Consider the following 18,895-nt stretch of genomic DNA (forward strand, 5'->3'; position numbering starts at 1 on the left):
TTGTATACTCGTTTTAGTCTCTGTCTCCCATGTTGGGGATTGTCCTCAAATGTCTGATAATCCTTGGGCATATTTTCATATTTAAAAGTGAGGTGAGAAGGCTGAGTTCTTTCTGTGGGGCAAGCCTGGTCTCCTGCTGGAGCACACTGCAGAGTAATGTCAGGACCTGGTAATTTTGTTTGGAGACCCCAAATATTGGCATGCATCTGTAGGTCTTTTTTTTTTTTTTCTCCCTTTCTTCTGTCTCCCACCGCCCCCCTCCAGTTCAAGCTGTTGTTTCTCAGTCCAGTTGTGTAGGACACAACTCCCTGGCCCTTACTGGTATTATGAGCCTTGTGGGCCCTCCCCCCCGAAATCTCCAGGGTTTTTTTCGTTTTTGTTTTTTGATGGTCGTGGTCTTTCTACATGGTAAGGGAGAAGATACCTGGGGTCTCACTGCTCCTGATGAAGAATCCTGACAAATCCTTCTTTTTAGCCCACCTCACACTGTTACCTGAAGTCTCCATTCCTGAGCCTTTCAAGATTTTCAGTGCAAATCCACTTACTTTTGGCAGCTTCCTCCACAGGGTTTAACTCTCACTAGTCAGCTAGGTCAGCATCTGCTTTCTAGCATTTGTTTTTTACTGTTATTGTCTTTCCTGCAGTTCATTTTGTCTCTGTGGGACATTCTCTTTTGATCCTTTTACTCTCTCTTTAGTAGGTTTTCAGGAGAAAGAGATGAATGTGTGTGCTCAATTTCCTATGTACCTTCCTTCTACTATAAAAATGAAAATGAAAGGCATTTGCAAATTGTGTTGTGATGTGGTTGATGCAAGATAGACTATGTGAAACTCTACTCAGAGGCCCATGGTAGAAGAAAAGGCCTTGGCCTTTTATTAGGAGCTTGGTGAATAAATAAATGTACATTTATACTTTCAGGTGAAAATAATATGCTTGAGCTATGTGTGTATGTATTATTACTCACAACTCTCCATTTTCTTGGGTTTTTCAATTCATTAACCCATTCTGTTTCTGACTGTCATATAAAAGATGGTCCCTTTTGTCCATATATCTTTAATTAATAGCAGATGGTGGTTGTCTTGGACAAGAGGACATGGAAGTCCAAGACGGTAAGTTTCATCTTTCTGTTTTCCAGGTGACTGAACAGCTAAGTTACCTGTGAGGCTGGGACTGAATACAGGCGGTGATAGTACTACCTCTCAGTCCTCTATTTTTCATTTGTTCATTAATTCTTTCAACAAATAGCTGTTGGCCACTTGCTATTTGCTGTGCTCTGTGCATCTCACTGTGGGGACACAGCGGCATTGTGACTTGGCTCACACAGATGTTTCCTGGTTGTTGACAGGCACAAAAGGGATATCGTTGCCCTTTCCTTGGGCTGGGTACATATTGATGTGGTGTGTTTTTTTCTTCTATTTTTTGACTGGAGGTGAAAGTTTTTGTTCTCCTAATTTTGGTCAAGAAAGCAACCACCCATGTGAGATAGTCGTGATAATGGGAGGGAAATATTGTGTATGGAAAATTCCCTTTCCTATAAATGGAATGGTTTAACAAAAAACACTTGTTAGTAGTCAGATTGAACACTCACATAAGGACTCAGTGTAATTTTAAGCCTCACTCAGACTACCATGCTGCAAGATGAGTAGTTTTCATGCTCCAGGGAAGGTTCTCTGCATTTATTTTCAAGCTTTAAGCTACCATGTCATAGCACTAAATACACAGTCTTTACCAAAAGCAGGAGAAAGAAACAGCTTGCTGAATAGTATGGACAGACTCTTTCCTGGATCTAGGTCTCCTTTTTTTAATGATGGGAAGAAGTCACTTGGAAGAATGATTTTTCTTGGAAGAGCCATAGTTCACTTTAATAGTGTGGAAACAACTTGAAGTTTTAGTCTACAAAGAAATTTAGCCCAAAATGACCTGGGCTGCAGATTATTGTTGGCTTTAGCTTTCCCATTTTACCATCTTCCTATTGCCACACAAGAGGCTAATGGAACTCCTTGTGGCAATTTTTATGTTTATGTCATATATTAGAGGTAAAAGGATTCATATACTCTTCCATATACTTAGTGCTTATCTATCTATCTATCTATCTATCTATCTATCTATCTATCTATCTATCTATCTATCATCTAGCTTATATATTCTTATACATTTACACAAAGCACTCTTATTTTCCAAAAATCTTTCTCTTTCTCCCTGTTATTCCCTTCCAGCTTTCCACAATTTGCATAAAATATTGTCCTTGGTATCGAAAAGCAGGCAGGAGTCTGTAAATGGCATTTGTAAAGGAAACAGGGCTTGTTGAGAAGTGACAGAAGTTATGGGAACAGAAGAGAGTCCGGTAGGATGGAAAGAAAATGTAGAACTTGGGGCGTAGAGAGAGTGAGGAAGGATGAGAGAAACAGAGGAGAAAAAGGCCAAAGACAGGGTGGATGTGGTGAAAGCAGACAGAGGAGGGGGATAAGCGCCGTGTAGAAGAGGAAGGAGCCAGGGCTTCCTGGGGAATACTTTGTGTATGCTTTTCCTTTCCTTTTATTTTATTCTGTTTTTAGTGGTAGACTTCTGAGATCTGAGAAAATATGGGGTAGGGATGGCTCCCATAATACTAGGAACTCATGGTAACATGCACAAGCTTGTAATTGATTTTCAAATCTCTTTTAACCCAAGCCTGACAAATCAGACTGTAGGTTTTGTGCCAGAGAGTGGGAGAGGGGAGGAAGCTCTGACTAAGTGTTATCCATGCCACTGCCCATAGCATTTGAATAGCAAGAAGGATCTGTCCCTAAAAGCTTCCTGCCTACCTTCAGCCAGGGATGCAGAGGCAGGACCTTGGGAAGGGAGATGGTGTAGTTGATGGTGAAGTATTAACAGTCAGTGAGGTAACAACCACTAAAATTGGCCACATTTCAGAAAATGTAAACATTCCATTTTTAAAATAGACTTAATGTAAAAAGAAATTCTGGTTATAGACTAACACTTGCTGTCAGATGCTTGTAAAAAATAATCCAATCAGAAAACAAAAAGCTCTCTTTCCCAGTATGAGCTGATTTCTACCACAGGACTTTTTGGCCCTAAGGAAGTTCTGCCATATGAGTGTAGTTGTGAACAAACTGTGGCTCCGGGAATTTCGTTCTGCGTGGTGGGGAGCTGAGAAACCAGGTGGCTACCACAGGTGGTGAACTTGGCAGAGAGAGAAGCATCTGGGCTCGACAGTAGAAATAGATGTCACCATCTGGCATGCAAGCCCCTCAAATGATCCCATTACCCCCCTGTCCTACCTCTTATCCAGGTTGAACACAGATGGCATTCAATAGATATTTGATTGATATTTTTTATGGCATAGTCCTGGCTTTAAGCAAATGGAGACAGAAGGTGTGTGTTTTGTTAGGGGTGTCTGCCAAGGTGGAGCTCAAAGAAGACGGGAGAAGTTTCTGAGGACAGACTACCTGTGGCATGTCTGCTTGGGTTGGAACTGGGGTGTTTCCTGTTAGAATAGGAAAGTATAACCCCAGGAAAGAGGCAGATAAGCATAGTAGCCACTAATGGGCAAGTAAAATTGATTCCTGGATGAGCAGTGACTCTGGAGAAAGATTTCCTGCAGACACTTCTTACCCTTTATGACTTTCCAATCAGACTTCTGGACAGAGGCAGCTTGTTGTTTAAGTCTAATGGTTTACTTTTTGTAGGATTTGAATATAAATGTCGGACTATGTATATCTGGGATGTGGTTAATAAAGCCAGATGTGCTATGAATACCTTGTTGGACGTCGACGTCTGGAATCTTGACGGTTGTGAACTTTTAGAATCTTACTTGGGATTATGGAATTTTGGAGACCCAGGGCAAATGTTCAGTATTTTTTGTCTTTTAGTTTGTCCTTTAGTTCATGTGGTCAGGCTGTTTTGTGGCACGTCCTAGGTGGATTCATTATATCCTCCATCAGTGATGACACCATGTCTTGATTTCAGTGACAGGATGGCATTTCATCAAATTCTAAAAGTATAACTTTGGACTGGAACAGCCTAGGCTTTAAAATGCCGAATAAAGTGAACTCTGGAAACAAACTCCCAGATTGAAACTCCTTATATAAATAAGTGTGCCTTTGCTGCAGGAGTTGGTTGCAGTAGCACTCATCTTGAGAAGGTCCTGTTCACACAGGGGTGACCTGTCTGTGGGTGAAAGAACAGTGCTGCTCCCTTTGAGTCAGAATGGTGCTGAGCACTCATCCTCGATTGTCCTTTTCTGACCAAGCTGCACTGAGTGGTACATGAGACGTGGTTTGGCACGTTGGGGATTGAATGGAGCTCTGCACATCTCTTCCGACTCCTTCTTTACCCAGGGGATGGCCAGAGTGGCCGCTCAGTCCATGTCATCTGTTCTAGAGACTAGAGAGAATCCCAGTTCTGCTGGTGGGCAATCAGAATTCCACCCGCTCCCCTTTCAGATCCACGAGAAAGAAGAGGAAGAGTTCAATGAGAAGAGTGAACACGATTCTGGTATCAACGAGGAGCCTCTACTCACGGCAGATCAGGTATGAGGATCACTCTCAGTTCTTGGGATGTTTTTGTTCTTTTGATGGAGAAAAAGTTGAAGAGACTATACTTGCCACATCCATTTAAGGCAGAAGAAAACTGTACCGTCTCGTGTGGTTGTGTTGATGACTTGGGATTTTATTTATCTGGATGCCTCAGTTTACCCACCTGCAGTAAATAGGAACATAACTCCTGACACTTGAGTTGGGTGGGCGCCGCGTTTGATAATAGCCAGCGACAGACCCGGTGTTTACTGGCTTCACTTCCTGCTAAGCCTTTCATTATAATTCACTGTGCTTGGAGTCAAGACACTTGAACAAGGGTCCCAAATACCTGTTCTTCCAAAAATAGAAGTGGCAGATGAGGTTTTTGTGTGATGGTTATATTCTCCTATTTCAAAGAACATAAACTCCTTTTGAGCCTCCCAAAAGGAGTCTTAGAGACACTTGTGTCTCTTTGTTTCTTAAAAAAAAAAAAAAAAAAAAAAAAAATCTAGTGCTTCACATTTGATTGAATTCATTATATTTTAGTTTTAATAATTTATTACTGAGGGAAGACAACAATAGGTCTCTGGATTCCTTATTCAACCTTTTAATCAACAAATATTTATGGAAGGTTCTTTTGAGCAAGCACCATAAAAATTTTTTCACAAAGTAAGTCTGTAAAAACTCCACTGGGAGCCTTTGGTGCCAGAAAGCGCTTTTCAGTAAAAGGACCTCTTTTGTATCTGTGGTAAAGGTGGGATACAAACAGGTAAGGATCAAGAGATGGAAGGGAAACAGATAAAAAAGAATAGGGGCAACTTTAATTAAAAAAAGAGAAAAAAAGAATAAGGGCTAACAGTTATCCTTGTGAAGTTTAGGGGAATTACAATTCAGTGAGACAAATGCAATGATAAATACTCTGAGAGAAAGAGAAACTCAGCCATAAAATTCTAAACGGGGTCATGTCATTTGGTTGCATTCTGTGAATGGCTTTTAATAGCCAAAGACTGAGTGTTCCCTAAATTTATGAGTAGAGATGAGAAGGCTTGGGAATAGAACAGCGATTGTTCTAAAGGAGGGTACCCAAAGTTCTCTTATCCTGGGTTCAGCCTAACATGAAGAAACCCCCTTTAAAGACCACAGTCCAGTGGCCTTGGAGCCGAGTCCATCACAACATCTTGAACAGACAAATGCATAAATCACATCACGGTTGTGACCAGACTCGTCTACGGAGTCCTTTCAGAAGTAGTCTTTGCTTATTCTGCTTTTTTAATGTGGAAACAATTAATGTGCAAGAGTTCACCCTTATTCCTTTTGGCAGTTATCTAATTTTCCTCTCACTTCTAGGAGTGTCTCCTACCAACAGTCTAGATTAGAGCTGGATTTCTTATCTATTTTCTGCTCTCCAGACCCTGTCTATCCTTTTATTACTTTATTATGTTTATTTTCACTCGTTGTCAGGCAACTGTAGTTCCTGTCTAAGTGAATCCCCTCCCCGTCTTGAGTTGTTCTAGGAACACTTTGGTTTTTTCCAGTCATATGCATTGTGACAATTAATGGACTGGGTTTTGTGTTAAAGTTGGGTGGATAAAATATCTTCCCACTTAGAAATAAAGTGCTCAGCAAATTGAAGTAAATGTTCCCTTCCAGGCAGCTCTGCTTCATTTCCTGAAAGAGTCGTTTATTTCCAATAAAGCACTCATCGAAATGGTGTTCTTGGAAGAAGCTTTACATTAAAGAAAGAGTGTGTGTAAGCCTTTGGTCAGATCTATTTTTATTATTATTCAATATTTATTAAGTAACAATATTGCTTTAGGAGCTTTACAGACAGCAAATCAGAAATGTCCTTATCTGGTCAAAATTCAAGCCAGAATGTCCCTCCAGCAAGAGAACAGTGTTAACAGCCTCTTGTGTACCCTCTTCAGGTAATTGAGGAGATTGAGGAAATGATGCAGAACTCTCCAGACCCTGAGGAAGAAGAGGAGGTTCTGGAAGAGGAGGATGGGGCTGAAACCTCTTCCCAGGCGGACTCAGTCCTCCTGCAGGAGATGCAGGCCTTGACCCAGACCTTCAACAACAACTGGTCCTACGAAGGTGAGGGCCCCGGGGGTCGACTTGCCAAGGATTACGCCTACTCTGCCAGGCACTGGGCACATGCTTCACATGTGGCTGATAGAACCTCACCTCTAGGGAGCTGGCAACACCTTGCTTACTGGGCATCAGGAGAGACATTAGCATTTTTCGGGGTGGGTGGGTGGAGAAAAGGCAGTCGAGCAAAATTAAAATGGTAAAACTAACCAAAGAACAAGACTAAAGCAGACTAAGTAGAAAAAATCTGAACCTACTATTCAAAACGATGCTACCATAAAATTAATGAAAAAGAACTTCAAAAAGTATGACTACTGCTACTACTACTGCTATTACTACTACTACTAATAGCAGCTCATATTTTTGGAGAGCTTGCTATGTGCCAGACCCTGTTCTAAGATTTTCTATGCATATTCTCATTTCATTACCAGCCCCACTTGGATTGAGCTGAGTATTCTGAGAGGTTAAGTGACAGGCTCGAGGCCACTGTTGTGAAAATATAATTTAAAACAAAATCTTCTCCCCCAGAAAACGTCTCCATGGAATTAGAGGGGAAAGAAAACAATTTTATTATTGAATAAGCATTAAGCCAGAATGGGACGCACAGCACAGGCAACCCGCTGAAGGGACTGCAGAATCAGAAAGAAAACTCACTCTGGACTAGAGTTAAATGTATACAACCCATTGCATTAAATAGGTTTTACAACTGGGAGTCAGGTGACAAGTCAGCCTGTCATTTTCCTTCACGATTACTTTTCAATGCAGTGACTTCCTGGATCCTCCAGGAAACATTCCTGAGTCCTAAAACCAGCAAGAGGCTTATTTACTATTACAAAGATTGACACTCATGTGAAAAGGACAGAGAAAGAATTCTGAAAGAAAAGGGAGGTGAGGGAGAGGGAAAGTCTCCTCCCTTATTTCCAACAGGGAGAACCTAGCTTCTTATTTCTACATTTGCATTGCTCTTTGTACCACAAACAAGTGGGAAGGGGTAGAGCCAAATCTGACGCCAGGTAGGTTCACTCGAGAATCCACACTCTTAACCTGTGTATCGTAGTGATTCTCTGACACAGGTTTGTAGTAACTATGATTGTGCAAAAAGGAGGTGGGTGAGGAAGGAAATGAAAAGATGTAACACAGCAGAGGCAAATGCTGAGTATAAAATCCACCCATCTGTCGGGATGATAAAGCTCTTGTTGCCAGAGGGGCCACGCCCCTGGGGAGTAGATTCACGGGAGGTGGGATGGCAGGGATTTAGGAACAAGGAGAGAGAAGGAGGGTGGGTCAGGGTATAAAGATCCAAACACGGATTAGAATAGTGGTAAAAATGGAAGCATGAGCTGAAGAACTACGTGGGAAAGTGAAACTGGGGCTGTGAGGCGCAGAAGCAGGGTGGGGGCAAGCAGAGGCCCTGTGCAGAGGGATGGAACTTGCTTGGCTGAGATGCTGCATTCACAGCTGCCCCAATCAGCCCGTTCTCAGCCACACAAAGGTCCCAAACATAGACGCTTTCAGCAAGAGACTCGGGAAAAATAGCTGCAATGCAGAGTGAAATGGCAAAAACAGAAGGAGGAGGACAGCTTCCACAGAACAAGATAAAGGGGAAAGTCGAACTAAGTCAGCAAATATCCGGGCCAAGCAGAAACAAAAAGCAAAAGGAAAATGGATTCCAAGGCAGGATCAGAAGATGCCATAGAAAGGGATGCGTTTGCCAAGCTGCTTTCTGAATCTGTTTTAAATGAAGGAGGCTTAGGGGACAGGAATTTAAAATAAACTTATCCGTATCTCGTGATCTCAGGTTCCCTTTCCTTTTCTCTGACGAGAGCAGACCACTCTGTCCCAACTAGCCAGGGGTCATTTTTCACTCCATGTTTTCCCACATATTTTTGAGTACAGGCATTGCCACACAGGACAAGAGGATAAGGAAGGCCTCCAATCGCTCTGCTTTTGCTGTCGGCTGTGTCGTGAGCAGTGCTTGGGAATAAACACCACCCTCCATTGCTCTTCAGCACAGATGCCAAAAACTTCCTCTTTCTGTTTCCCCCGATTCTTGATTCATTTCATATGAGGAATATTATAGAAACAGAAGAAAAAGTGGAAGACAGAACAAGGGATCAGGAAGCCACATGTCCATTCACACACATTTTTTTGTGGACAGAGTCCACTGGCTTCCTTGGAGGCTGTTTCTTCTTCTGCCTTCATTTCCCGAGAGTGATGGCCTCTTCTGCAGATGATATACTGGCCCCACCCATTCTGGCACGCACCTAACTTGTGAAGGTCTTTCCTGGCTCTTCGAGGAGTTGGAAGGGGTCTCCTGGGGAGGGGCCGTCCCGTCTCAAGTGGCAGCAGTGCCAGGAGCCTCTGCAGTGGGCTGTGGCTTGGACATGAGTGTCACGTGTGGATGGTCTTCCCCCACAGGACTGAGACACATGTCTGGGTCTGAGCTGACGGAGCTGCTGGACCAGGTGGAGGGTGCCATCCGAGACTTCTCAGAGGAGCTGGTGCAGCAGCTGGCCCGCCGGGACGAGCTGGAATTTGAGAAGGAAGTGAAGAACTCCTTCATCACAGTCCTTATTGAGGTTCAGAACAAGCAGAAGGAGCAGCGAGAACTGATGAAAAAGAGGCGGAAAGAGAAAGGGCTGAGCCTGCAGAGCAGCCGCATAGAGAAGGGGAATCAGATGCCTCTCAAGGTATGTGAACAACCCAACTGGAAGCCTGGCTGCGTCCCACCTCGAACCCTCGCCACTTCAGGTCCCAATACCAACCCTACAGAGGACTCAGAAACAGGCCTGTACTGAGTAGTGACCGATCAGGACACTGTGGGGCATAAAGTGGGAGTAGAAGCTACCTGTCTCCTCTCTTCCCCTGGAGGACTCAGGTGGAGACATGAGAAAGTCATTGACTATGTTCTCTTAGTCAAGACCTTAGAAAGTGGGGTGAAGGCTTTTAGGATTGAGAGGCGCTGTGCTTTGGGTCAGAACCCCTGCTACTCACTGAACTTAGAGTCTTTACTTACCTCTTTAGGATGGCGGTGGGGTGTTTCAGGATTGAAAATTACGACACCTTGTTGTTATATTAACAGGATTCTTTAGACCAGTGGTTCTGAATCAGGAAAGCTCAGCAAAATCATCTAAGGAGATTTTCCCAAATGCCTTTGCCTTGGCTCTATCCCAGACCTACTAGATTGGGCCAAGGCATGTGCATTTGGAAAAAACACCCCAGATAAGGACAGTTGCTTTACATCTGCCCTTCCCACTGGCTGGACATCTTGTTTTCTTCCCTAAGATATTTGAATCATTATCTGTCCACATTTTACTGTATTGCTTTATTTTCCTATTTATACAATGGAGGAAGAAATGAGGAAACCTGGGGAGTGCAGGGGGGTCTTGCTGCCCTGAGGGTCTCGCTAAGATAAGAGTCTTTGAGACTCTACTATTTATTCTTGCAAAGCTCAGGCTCACATTTTGGTGTGTCTCTTAGCCCAGGTCTTACATTTACGTTCTAGTCACAGAACTTAGGGGCAGTTACCTGGGCAGAGTGGTAGCTGACAGGTCTGGGTGGTTGAGGGAGGACACACAGGTCCCTGGGGTGATGACCTTGGAGCAGGAAGCATCTTCTCTTCCTGAGTCTCTTCTCCCCCAGCGCTTCAGCATGGAAGGCATCTCCAACATCCTGCAGAGCGGCATCCGCCAGACTTTCGGCTCCTCAGGAACTGACAAACAGGTACGCGCCATCTCCCTGCTCCCAGCTTTCCTCCTAGACTCTAGCAACTCGGCCATCCCAGCAGAGCTAGCAGTGGTGATTCAATAGAATTATCCCGGCACTCAGGCAAGGGTGGGGTCCTAACATTTTCTTCCACTCTGAAGGAAGAGCAGGAAGTGTTTTTTAAAAGGTGAATAATTTCCTGAGCTCCAGTATTCTAGGACATGGATAAAACTTAAAGCTCAACACGGCTTGTAGCCCCTACATGTTTACAACATGCATTGAAAGGAAGATCCATTTGATGATCGATCGCATCCAAGAGCGTAATTAACTCTACCACCTTGGGTCACAGCTGACCAGTCCCACGAAGACTGACTGACCCTTCAGCTGCCTGCTCTGACTGTAACTCATGCTGTAGCATCTCCTAGTTGTCTCAGTTACTTGCCTGAGAAGCATTTCTGTTCATTTAGACAGTGTTCAAAACTTTTACTGGGTAGCTGTTATGTGCTGAGCTCTGTTGCTAGGTCTTCAGATACAAAGACGAATAAGTCCTGATCTCTGTCCTCTGACAAGAGGGCAATCTAACAGAGGTGGCTGGTGTGTAAATGGATGAGTGTGAAATTGTAGAATACGTGCACATAAATTGTATATGTGTTTTACACATGTTTGTGGCTGAATCCTAAGTGTTAGAATTCTAGAAGTACAGCATGGAAAGAGATTTTAGAACCATCTAACCCAGTACCTCATTTCACAGTTGTGAGGATGAAGGCTGGGAGAGATTAGGCAAGAGTTTCCCAAGGCCACACCACGAGTGTGTGGAAGAGCCAAGTGGCAGAGCCACAACTAAAATACAAGCCTATGACTTTTGGTCTAGGGGTTTTCTCACTCACTATACCAGGCGCCCTTAGAGCCCTTCCAGGTCTTTCTGGCCCAGGGTCTTGATATCCCACTGTGCCCTAAAATGATTTTGTTGTAGAAGCACTTTATATCCAGCAGAGGGAGCAAACCCAACACCAGAGACCAAGGGTGTGGTTGAGGTTCTCTCTCCTGTCATTTTGACAAAAGAGAAACCATTCATTCTCAAACTACACTGCAAAGGATGAGAAAATATCACACCCCCTCTTTGCTCGCAGCCAGAATGAGAAAAAGCTCACCAGGACTTTTAAATGACCAAAGGGTTTCTGGGAGAATGTAGCAGTTGGAATGGAGGGAAATTTTTCCTGGCTAATATGGTAAAGTCTTAATTTTAAAGAGACATTTCCCAAAGATGAGAAAAAGGACCTGACACAGTGGTGTGCGAATTATCATGGGTGTTGTTGAGAATGTCAAATTCGACAGAACCTGTTGTGTAGGGAAAAGCACAGTCCCCGTGCAAATGGTCTCATCTGGCTCATCCCCAGAGGGACTGTATCTGACATCTCAAGCCCTGCTGCTGTTTGTCTCGTAGTATCTGAACACAGTTATCCCTTATGAGAAGAAAGCCTCCCCTCCATCGGTGGAAGACCTCCAGATGCTGACAAACAGTGAGTTGTTCTCATTCTCGGCGAGATCAGCTGCTTGTTTTTCTGCCTTCTTCCCTGTGAGTTGCAGTCCTGGTGCCTCAGGCCTGAGATGTCCAAGAGCAGTTTGAGACAGGTCAAAATGTGCTGCCCAGTATTGCATCCCTTCCCCCCTGCACAGGGGTAAAATTAAATACTCTGCAGTGATGCCGGAGTTGTCTTGTCTCTCCCTGGTTTCTAGAAGGGAAGAGATGTGCCAGAAGAAAATGAGCTGCTCAAAGAGGTTGGCGGGACCGGCGGGGGGCTGCACTGGTATGCAGGGACTTTCTGGTTCACCCAGCAATTCTCAAGGCTTTGTATTCTCTGCCTGCAACTTGAGGTTGCCACCTAGTCTCAACTCGTGCCCCTGAAGTAGGGAGCTCAGTCTGTGGAACTGGCTGTATTCTTAACGAGAAGCAAAGTTTCTTGAGTAGGGTAAGGAGTGGAAAGAATAGAGTCTGGTTTTCCTTTCAGGAAATGACTGCCTCCTCTCCTCCACTTTGGCTCTATTGTCAAATATTAATAAACTTTCTGAGCTATGAGAGAAAACAGTGTGTAATAAAGAGCTTTTGTAGGCAAGCTCTCTTTATATAAATCTAACACTACAACCCCCAAAGGGCTGGGGGTACATGGTGTTAGTCATCAGTGTCAGCTTGATTCTTTTAGGAAGAGAATCCTAGGCTGAGATGTGGTGACAGGCTCAGTGAATCAGGAGACATCCATCTCCTTGGCAACCGTGCACTGCATTGAGTGACTTACTAGCCTGCCCAGCCCACGGCAGGGAATGGGCCAGCCTCAGGGCTATTTGGTACCCCAGAGGACTGGGAGAGGAGCTTTATCTATTCAGCTGAGGGAGAAAGATGCCTGCTGGGCCTTAGTGCTAAAGGGGACCAAACGTTCTCACTTTTATCACTTCGGAAAACTAAAGCAGGAGGTTCTGGTAAACATAAATCCTGCCGACATCAGTAGATACTGCGTCCTTGAGAATCCGGAATTTTAAATTCAAAGTACATTGGCTTCCTCTTGACTCATTTTAAAGTCCTTTATTTGCATAAATATGTACTAAGATTCTTTTTTTTAAAGAGAGCAGATAGATATGAACTGACATTTATAGGTGTTTGTGTTTTCACAAGTAGTAAGCACTTGGAAAGTAATTTGGACAAATTACAAAGGTTGATAATATGTAAAGTAGTCTATCATGGTCTTAACAAAAGGAGGGGCTCTGACTGTAAGCCATTTATTACAGATGTCCATTTAGGAATTCAGCATGAAATCCTTTTATTTTAATCAAGAAACTGTGGGTTTGTTTACATTTTTCAAGTTCACTTAAAAAAACTATAGCTAGAGTGCATCCATCATTTAGAATAATTTGGAAATGTCGAAAAGTGAACAAAGGAAAATAAATAATTTGTTGTCCCCTTGACTGTGGTTACTATTTTGATGTTTTTTCAGCCATAATAGCTTATGTATTTTCTATATAGTTGGGATTATACTGGCTACAAAATTTTGTATCATAATTTTAGTCACATCAGTTAACATTTGGTTAACATTCTTTTTATGGCTCTCTCTTCTATCATGTGGCTATACCACATTCCAATATTTTATTCCCTTTAAAAGAAAAAAGCTGCCATCTTTCCTGAATACCAATTCTCCTGTAGGTTATGAAAGCTCTTTTTTTCTTTTTGGCAAATCCATGTATGGATTTGTGAACAATATCTCCTCTTTACCCGACTCCTGTATCAAGGATATAGGCCAAAGACCAGCACTGGGGACTGGACAACTCATATCAATTTTGGATTTTGGAGATCAATTTAGATACATATTGTCTCAGTGCACTTATTGTATTTTATGGCTCTCTCCTTGGTGTGGCATCTAGTCTGCACATGCTCAGTTGCAAAGTATTTCCAGCCTATTCAGTTGAAATGAATATATGTCTAAAAATACAGAAGAAATAAAACAAAATAAACCAACACGTGGAAGGCCTCCGGTTCAGTCTCTTTTTCTGGACCTGGCTGCTAACTCATGCCACCGTCAGGATTTGTTCTTCACCCACTAACGATTTTTGGAATCAGGTTTCATGACCTTGACTTGAAACTAGGCAAGGTAATCAATGGAGAGCAAGGACATGGAAATGGATTGGGGGGGGGTCCCTCTATTGTCACAGCTGCCTCCTGACCCTTACAATAAGTGCATGCTGATCTTTATTGTTTTCTCTAATTGCAAAAAGTCATACATGCTCACTGAGAAAAGCCAGACCCTGGAAATATAAGGTAGAAAGCAACATTCCCTATGTTCTCACTCTCCGAGATAACCACTTTTAACAGTTTCACGTATGTTCTTCCAGATTTTTTCTATGAATATTAGCATTTATTTAAAAGTTAATACATAATGTTGTGTGGCCTTTTGTCTTCACTGATAAAGTATGTCTTCTACATATAGAACTCTCTCATTTTTCATTAAGCTATATAAGACTTCATGCAATAGATATACCAGAGTTTATTTAGGGAATTGATTGATGAAGAAATCCCTCTTTTTGATATTATAAACAAGGCCCAGCTACTTTCTTGAAGGATTTTCTACAAAGCCGACTTCTACAATATGAATTATGAATATGAGAAGGTGCTACCTATTTAGCAACAGAGAACGCTATTTAAAAAGCTTTTATAAAAAGCCTTTATTACAGAATTGTACACCTGAAATCTATGTAACTTTACTAACAATTGTCACCCCAATAAACTCTAATTAAAAAAAAAGCCTTTAGGCTTTAATAACTTCCTATTGTTTGCTTCATGTGTAGTCTAGTCCTGTTTCAACAAGAAGTCTATAAGCTCCTTGAGGGTCCATAAGCCTCTTGCATTTCCACAAATTCTAGCGCTGTACCAGGCATAAAATAGAAAATAAATATTTGTTAGATTAAATTCATTTGTTATTAATAAATTGGAGACGAGAAATTTTTCTGATAACGTCTGTTTATATGAGTAGAATGTCTTTAGAGACCGTTTTGTTGGTTATTCAGTGATGTGACAACTACCATTCTAACATTTAGATTGACAGCATCTGAAAGCTTATTCTTATTTTTAATTTCTTTCTTCATTTATTTTTATGATTATTAAAGACATACTTAGGAGATGTGGAAATTATAGAAGAGAAAAAAAAAAGTAAAAGATAAAGAAAATAAAGTCACTGATGGGACACTCTGACTCTTGATATGTTCTCCTTTATCATGTTGAATGCTAACTCTTGAGAGAAGCTTCTAGACTTTTGCTCCATCTTCAATGGATGTCTGGTTTCCTTGAATCATTTCTCATTCCCTTTGGATTGGTGGGTGGTTTGGCCCTAGAAATGAACTTTCTCTCTCTGCTTCCCCAGTTCTCTTTGCCATGAAGGAGGATAATGAGAAGGTACCCACTTTGCTAACGGACTACATTTTAAAAGGTAAGAGCAGCCACGCCCTCTGGGAGCAAAAGCAGTCCTCTGGGGCCCCGGGACTCCTGCTGAAGGTGTCACACCCGCTGTGCAGCCTTCCAGAGTGTCCACGCCAGACCAGACCTGGTAGGGCCAGGGAAAGCAAGTGGGCAATTGTGAGGCCCTGGCAGTCGTGGGGTGTTGCCTTTGAATGTTGCTGGGAGGCCTGAGAAGGAGATTCCATCACCCCCAAGTCACCAGAGTGACTGTACATGAGGCGCAGCCAAACCAACAAAAGACTTATTGTGAAAGTTCTGAGGAGTTAGGCTATTTAGTTGGGAAAAACAAAGCCTAAGGATTCTATTAATAGTTTTCAGCTGCTTATGGACAACAGATTAGAGTCATGATGAGCTACAGCCTTTTATAACATTTTTTTGTTTTATCTTGTATTATGGAAACTTTTAACACATATATAAAAGTAGAGTGAATGGTGTGATGAACTCTTATGTACTTAACACCCTGCTGTAACAATTATTAACACATTGTCAATCATGTATCATTTAAACCCCTTCCCAACTTCTACCCATCATATTATTTTGAAGCAAATCCTAATCATCATATTTGTTTCATACATAAATATTTCAGTATATATTGCTAAAACATAAAGACTCTTTTAAAAAACATAACCACAGTATCATCACAACTAGAAAAATAAAAAATGTCCCAATATCATTGACTATCCAATCAGTGTTCAGATTTCCCTATAACATTTTTTTCATTTTGATTGAATCAGGATCCAAAGAAGGTCCATCCATTGCAATTGGATAATATGTCTTTTAAGTCTCTTTTAATATATATAGGTTCCCTTTTCTTTCCTCGCTCTCATTTTTTGACACTTATTTCTTGGAGAAGCCAGGTCATTTGCCCTATTCACTTGCCTCATTCTGGCCTTTGCCAGGTGGTTGTGTCCTCACGGTTTAATTTAACATGTCCTTCCATCTTTTGCAGTTCCTGTTAACTGGTAGAGCTAGAGGCTTTATCAGATTCAGCCTCAAATTTTTCAATAAGTGCTATATTATTGCTGTGGTTGTAAACTTCCATTAAGAGTCACATACTCTCTGGTTGTCTTTATTTTTGTGATGTTAATATCAGTGTCAGTCTGCCCCAGTGGCTAACACAAAATACCACTGCCTAACTTAAACAACAGAAATTTATTTTCTCACAGTTCTGGAGGCTAGACGACCATGATGAAAGCGTCTGCAAATTTGGTTTCTAGTGAGGGTTCTCTTGACTTGTAGATCATGGTCTTTCTGTGCTCTGGAGGAAAGAGAGAGAGAATGTTCTTTCCTATCAGATCAGGGCTCCACCCTTATGACCTCATTTGCCCTTACTTCCCCAGAGGCTCCATCTCCAAATACAGTTGTATTGGGGAGTTAGGGCTTCAACGTGTGAATTTTGGGGAGATACAAGCATTCTGTCCATAACAGTATCCACAATGATCATTCTGTGTCTGGGTCCTTTGCTTCACTAGCTTTTGCTGTACATGCCCACAACTTCGGTACAGTTTCAGAAGGCTTATGAACCAGTTAAGAACCTCTGGACTATGTTGTTTCCATAAGGAACAGAGAGATTAATCTTAAATTTCTGCAGGAGAAGTTTAGGCTAAACATTGGGAAACACTTCTGACTCTTAAAGGTTTTAAAAGAGCAGTGAATTTCTCAATGGATGTTTTCAAAGGAGGTTTGTAGAAATGGGTTCTACAAGTCTGGGAGCCTGAGGACTAGACTTTACTCCTCATGATCCACAGAAATGTCAGTGAATTTATAAAACTAGTTAACATTTATTGAGCACTTTCTACTTGCCTCTGAACAACCCTTTGGGGTAGGCAAAGGCACAGTCTATTGTATAAATGAAGAAATAAATAAGCAAGAGAGGTGCAGTAATCACCTTAAGGTCGTAGAATTAGTCACCCCAATAAATTTAATAAAAAGAAAAAAAAAAGAAAAAAAGAAACTGTGGATCTAGGTAGGGTTTGAGCCCAGGAAGCTGGGCACTGGGGACTGCACATTAAATTATTACACCAAACCACCCCCTATCAACTCTTTCTTCTTCTGGACAAAAGACAAGTGGCTGCAGTTCTTCCTGGTTGTACACAGGCAGTTCTCTGCTCAGGATACTAGCGGGAAGCCAGCGTGACCGCTCTAGGCCAGGGCCCCTGGGCAGGCAGGCCTAACCTGCATTGTGCTCTGACCTCTGTCCTCTCCTCTTCTCTTTCCAGTGCTCTGTCCTACCTAACCTTGCCCTTGGGAGCAGCCTTGCAGCGGAGGTCACTGAGCAAGAGTCATTCCATCACAGGGACTGCATGACACCATGTAACCTCCGACGTGTATTTAAACGTGTAGAACTTAACCTGGATTAAACATGAGCAAACGCGCGGGGTCCTTTGCTGTTGGCTTCTAGTCCTAGTAAACATTGGATGCATGACAAGGGGCAGGACTGGGGACATTGCCTCCTCTCTGCCTATGTTGGAGGAAGGCCGATGCTCTCACCATTCATTATCTAGTCTGGCTCCAGCCCTCAAAACAGCTTACACTCTAAGACTAATTTTGAAATAAATCTTCATTTAATTAATATTCATGTGCTTTGGAGTGTGGTGTCCAGTGGCCCGTTACAAACCCTCCAGAGAAAGGATGTGTAGCTGCCTTCATGTGGTGTCACGTGGCCTGTGGCAGCGTTTTGGTGTTCAGGGACAGCTAGCATGCCCTGTTGTGGTCGTGATGGGGCTGCACGTGGTACAACTGGAAGGAGGAGGCTCTCCACGGGCTCTAAGATCTAGGACCTTGGCAACTGGAGGGAGCTGCACCATGTGTTGTAGGAACTACTGGTGGTGGGGGGCGGGGGGTGTCAGATGAGCAGGGAGGCTGTGAAGTTAGCAGACAGAAAGAGAGCCTCAAGGAGCAGCCAGGCAGCTGTAGCACCTCCTGTTGAGATGGCCAGATTGGCTCCTGGAGGCCCTCACCAGCCCCTCCCCAGGGTCCTGGAGGCTCAGGGCCTGGAGGGAGGCAGCTCTGCTGAGCTGCTGGGGCATGGGGGATTTGGGCTGCTTTCCTCCCTGCCCCCAACAGCCCTTGGGAACCATATCCTTTGACCATGATGCCCTGTCCTGCTCTTCCTGCAGACCTAGAGGTCCAGCAGCTCTGACCCCTGGGTGCTATCTCTGGCATCGGTGGTAGGCAGCTGCCAGCCTTGATTGACCAGCAGGTAAGTGCTGTCCTCCTATCCAGATGCTAGCTTGATTTTACCATAACCTGAACTCTCTCAGCTTCCATCTTCTGACGAATGATATTAACCCTGTCAATGTCCACAGTCTCGTCTTAAAACAAAAACTTTGTCAAGTACTTGCTATGCATCTGCCACTGGCCTTATCACTCTCTACACATTATCTCACATCACAGCAACCCTACATGGTAAGTGGGTGCCGTCATTGCCCTGATTTCACAGGTGAGGAGGTCGAGAAGCAGAGGTGTTCAAGAGTGGAGTCACGCTCTTGGTCTCTTATCCAATTAGATTTCCACTCATTCTTCAGAGCTCAGTGTTTGTTGAACTAAGCATGCCGAGTAGAGTAGAAAGCCATACTTTATCACC

General features: G+C 43.0%; 1 protein-coding gene across 2 annotated transcripts in view; it reads left to right on the top strand.

Annotated features, from left to right (window-relative positions):
- FEZ1 (fasciculation and elongation protein zeta 1) overlaps positions 1 to 17,881 on the top strand; it is a 39,718-nt gene extending 21,837 nt beyond the window's left edge. Inside the window, exons 4-10 of one of the 2 annotated variants that reach the window (XM_019710524.3) lie at positions 4,446 to 4,532; positions 6,443 to 6,611; positions 9,024 to 9,295; positions 10,248 to 10,328; positions 11,755 to 11,830; positions 15,215 to 15,280; positions 17,529 to 17,881. In XM_019710524.3, the coding sequence (XP_019566083.1) occupies positions 4,446 to 4,532; positions 6,443 to 6,611; positions 9,024 to 9,295; positions 10,248 to 10,328; positions 11,755 to 11,830; positions 15,215 to 15,280; positions 17,529 to 17,545 (768 nt within the window). In that variant the 3' untranslated portion in view covers positions 17,546 to 17,881. The remainder of the gene's footprint in view (positions 1 to 4,445; positions 4,533 to 6,442; positions 6,612 to 9,023; positions 9,296 to 10,247; positions 10,329 to 11,754; positions 11,831 to 15,214; positions 15,281 to 17,528) is intronic. The other variant, XR_002135750.3, reaches the window with a different exon arrangement.
- Positions 17,882 to 18,895: the final 1,014 nt, after the last annotated feature.

This window comes from Rhinolophus sinicus, chromosome 9, assembly GCF_057876585.1.
Source record: "Rhinolophus sinicus isolate RSI-liver-muscle chromosome 9, RSI-T2T, whole genome shotgun sequence".
Taxonomy (NCBI): Eukaryota; Metazoa; Chordata; class Mammalia; order Chiroptera; family Rhinolophidae; genus Rhinolophus; species Rhinolophus sinicus.